This window comes from Lotus japonicus, chromosome 4 (assembly GCF_012489685.1).
Source record: "Lotus japonicus ecotype B-129 chromosome 4, LjGifu_v1.2".
NCBI classification, from domain to species: domain Eukaryota; kingdom Viridiplantae; phylum Streptophyta; class Magnoliopsida; order Fabales; family Fabaceae; genus Lotus; species Lotus japonicus.
In genome coordinates this window covers 7953207-7956688 of record NC_080044.1, presented here as the reverse complement: position 1 = coordinate 7956688, position 3482 = coordinate 7953207, and the positions used below count along the sequence as shown (strand labels likewise).

At 34.6% G+C, this 3482-nt stretch overlaps 1 protein-coding gene across 1 annotated transcript; it reads right to left on the bottom strand.

The window, feature by feature from the left end:
- Positions 1-379: 379 nt before the first annotated feature.
- On the bottom strand, positions 380-3282 carry LOC130712216 (amino acid transporter AVT1H-like). Its single transcript, XM_057562054.1, has 4 exons — positions 3270-3282; positions 2942-2995; positions 1599-2164; positions 380-952 (listed from the first exon to the last, which is right to left on the bottom strand). The coding sequence occupies exons 1-4, from the start codon at positions 3280-3282 to the stop codon at positions 422-424; spliced, it is 1164 nt and encodes a 387-aa protein (XP_057418037.1). The 3' UTR covers positions 380-421.
- Between the last annotated feature and the right edge of the window lie 200 nt (positions 3283-3482).

The window sequence follows — 3482 nt, the reverse complement described above, 5'->3', positions numbered from 1 at the left end:
GGCATTAGCTCTCTTAAGTGTGGTTAGTTAGTTGTGTTCATATTTCGAGGAAGGTTAATCAGGTAGCTGATTGCTTAACAAACATGGCACATGATATGCAGCTTGGCATCCATCTTGTTGAGCATTTTCCTCCTAATTGTAGAAATTTTCTCTTATTTGATTGTATGAGAGTATATTTTTATAGGACTGTTCTAGCTTAGTCGGGGGATTTTTTCATGTGTATCGCATTCCATGCAACAAAAAATAAAATCAAAATTGCACAGTGATAAAAGTCAAGGGCTAAAAGTTATCGATTTAATAGGACAAAATGGGGTAATATAACCACTATTTATTTATACATGAATATTGAACATGTAGTTTTTTACTAATAGACCTGAAAAGAGGAAGGTGATCACAAGAATGCTGAATCATTCCAGGCGCCCTAACGAGCTAGAAAAAATTTCACTAGTGATTTTGAGGAGGAAATGGTACCAACCACTCCAAGAAGAAACCCAAAAGTGATGATAGACATGTTGAGGACCAAGAGAGGCTTTGATATGTGACCCCAGAAAATCTTCATGTAGAAAGCACATGGGAAAATAAGAGAGATAGCAACACTAACAAGGGAACCAGTGAGGCTGAGAGCATGCTCAAAATAAGGTACTGTGAGAGCAAGAGCTAGTATAACCAAAAGAAAAGAGGAACCAATGAGGCCCCTAATTATCATTTTGGTCCTGCCACTCATGGAATTAGGAAGCATATGCTCCAGCTGAATAGCGAATGGTGAAAATGCAAGAGCATATTTGGTCATAGGTGTCAGCACGGTTGCCCACAATGCAATTTTTGTCACAATTTGATTTGGGGGCATGCTGAGAGTTACTTGAGATTTGACACTAGGTCCAAACATTTTTGCACCCATGAACCCCATTATTGTATAGAGTGCTGTAACTATTGTGAAGCTCACAATAGAAACCTGAAATTCCCAATAAAAAATCAGTTAAATAAATAATAAAAGCACCCCGGCCCATTAATCTTTTAATTAATAATATAATTTGAAATTTTAATTAGCTCATTCATTGTATGATTTCTATTCTTTGACAATTCAGTTTTTCTCTTATCGTCATCTTTTCTTTACCCGAGTTAATTTCAGAAATTTAAAGCTACCTAATATAATATATATGTTTCTCCTCAAATTAGTTGTAGTAGGATTTGCAAACATGCATTATTATCATGTTTGAAAATCCTTCCACGATGGCTCTAATATAAGTGTGTTTGGTTTCTCAATAGGTAACAGAATCAGTTCTGGTGGAGTAAAATTAATTCCGGAGGTAAACATTGACAATAGTGAATTTTGAAGAATGTATTACAATTGAATTTCATAATATAACCTGACAAAATCATGTATTTGTAAATATATCTAAATATAGATCACTTCACTTTCAACATACTTTTATTATATTCAATATTTCCAAAATTAATTGTGAATAACGTTGATCCAAACACGCACAAACCTAGCAAAATCAATTTTGGGTTGTGAGTAATTTCAGGGTTTCAAATATTTTATTGTAAAAAGAAAGCTGATTAAAATATGATATATATTGTCTATGATGAATATATACCTTGGTAAACTTTGAGGGGTCTTTCATGGCCTTGTACAAATTGGGGAAAACAATGTGTCCTCCATAACTGAAGACGTAAATCCCTGAAATTGATGGAATGTTGTGGAGCTGGAAGAAGGGTATTTCATGATTAACTCTGACATCTCCAACAATTGCAGTGGCTGCTACAGACATAAAAATGACAAGAGTCATGAGAACACCAAGAGTTGAGAGGAAAGATATGGAAGACAAATCTCTGAGCCACAAACTAGGCAGAGCAATCAGAACTGCGCCCATAGTCAGAAGTTGTGGTGCAGATAATTTTGCCAAATGTAGCTTCAGATGCAACACTGTGATCAAGTTGTCATGCAATGAGATGGTGAATGAAACAAGGGACATGAATATGTCCATGTAGATGAAAGTTGCAGCTAGGACTCTTCCTTTTGCTCCAAATGCATGATTCCCAATGTCCTCGTAGCTTCTTAACTTGGAGTTCTTTTTAAGACATTTCCCAAGTAAATGACAAGTGTAAATACATAGCACACCAAGTCCTATAAGACCATCCACAATGGATGGTTGAAAGTGTTGTTGAATTATGTTGAATTGTGTTTAATAGGTTTAATGGTTTGTTGAAGTTGGTTGAAAGGGGAGAGAGAGGGTGAATTTGTTAAAAATGTTAAACATGTTTAAAGAGCCTGCGGTGTGCCACGTGCGAGGCCAGTGGCCACCGCAGGCGCGTGTCATGCACGCCCAGACAAGACGCGCCTTGTCTGCAGGGGGAGAGAGAAAAAAATTTGCAGCCCCTGCCACGTGGCTGCCTCTGGTTGGTCAGTCCGGATTTCGTTTTTCCTTATCTTTTAAACTCAATTATTTCATCAAAAAAAATATTTTCTGAAAAAAAAAATTATGCCAAAATTCATGATTTTTTTTTTCTCTATAAATAGAGACTTGGTTCGTTTGATTTGGACACAGAAAAAAAAACCAAGTTTTTTCACTCTCTTATTATCTCTCTCACCATCTTATTTATCTATCTAATAGTCTATATTTTAAAAAAAAACAAATTGTTAAGTGTTTATTGTTTTAATTTAATTTAAATCGATAATTGTAATTTTATGTAATTATAAAAACAAAAATATAAAATTAAATAAAAATGTGAAATAAAAAAGTGGTGGGGTAGGGTGAGTGGTGAGTGGTGGGGTAGGGTGTTGAGAGTTAAACAAAACCATTGGAGTGGGTAATTGTTGAAAGTTTGTTGAATTGGAGAGAGAAGATGATGTGGAGTGTTGGGAAGAGAAAAAGTGGGGTAGAAAATGGTTAAACAAAACATTTTTTGTTTAACCATTGTATATGGTCTAAGTAAAAATGAAGATGCCCAACCCCTTGTTCTACAGCATATGGAGTTGCTAATTGTCCCAAACCTGCAACATTATATACATTATATTTAATGTTACTCCTTCCGTTTCAACTTATAAGATCATCTTATGACAATTACATCTATTAAGAAAATAAGTAATGAGATTAATTAATGTCTTAATTTTAAAAAAGCGTATTCGTCCCCGTAGGATAGTTCAAGTGGTAGGAGTTGGGGGACATATGAGTTGGGTAGGGAGAGGTCAAGGGATCGATTCCTGACAGGTGCAATTTATCTTTCTAATGTAAAAAAAAAAAGCGTATTCAATGTTCCACATTTACCCTCAACTTGCATTTATTAAACTTTCTAATTTGTTGGATAGTGTTGAAAAGAATTAATTACTAGTAGTAGTGAAAATTTTGGAATTATAAAAGTTTAATAAATGCAAGACTCATATGGAAAAAAGTAATAAAATTTTCATAAATTTACCACCTTAGAGAGTATGTCTTCCTAGGTTTTTCCTAAGGGGGTTTTCCTATCAAGTTTTTAATGAG

Excerpts from the sequence above, each read along its gene's own strand:
- LOC130712216 (XM_057562054.1), bottom strand. Across the intron at positions 2,165-2,941 it reads ACAAGGGGTTGGGCATCTTC|AACACTTTCAACCATCCATT; the intron begins ATTTTTACTTAG and ends ACATAATTCAAC. Across the intron at positions 953-1,598 it reads ACCCCTCAAAGTTTACCAAG|GTTTCTATTGTGAGCTTCAC; the intron begins GTATATATTCAT and ends TGGGAATTTCAG.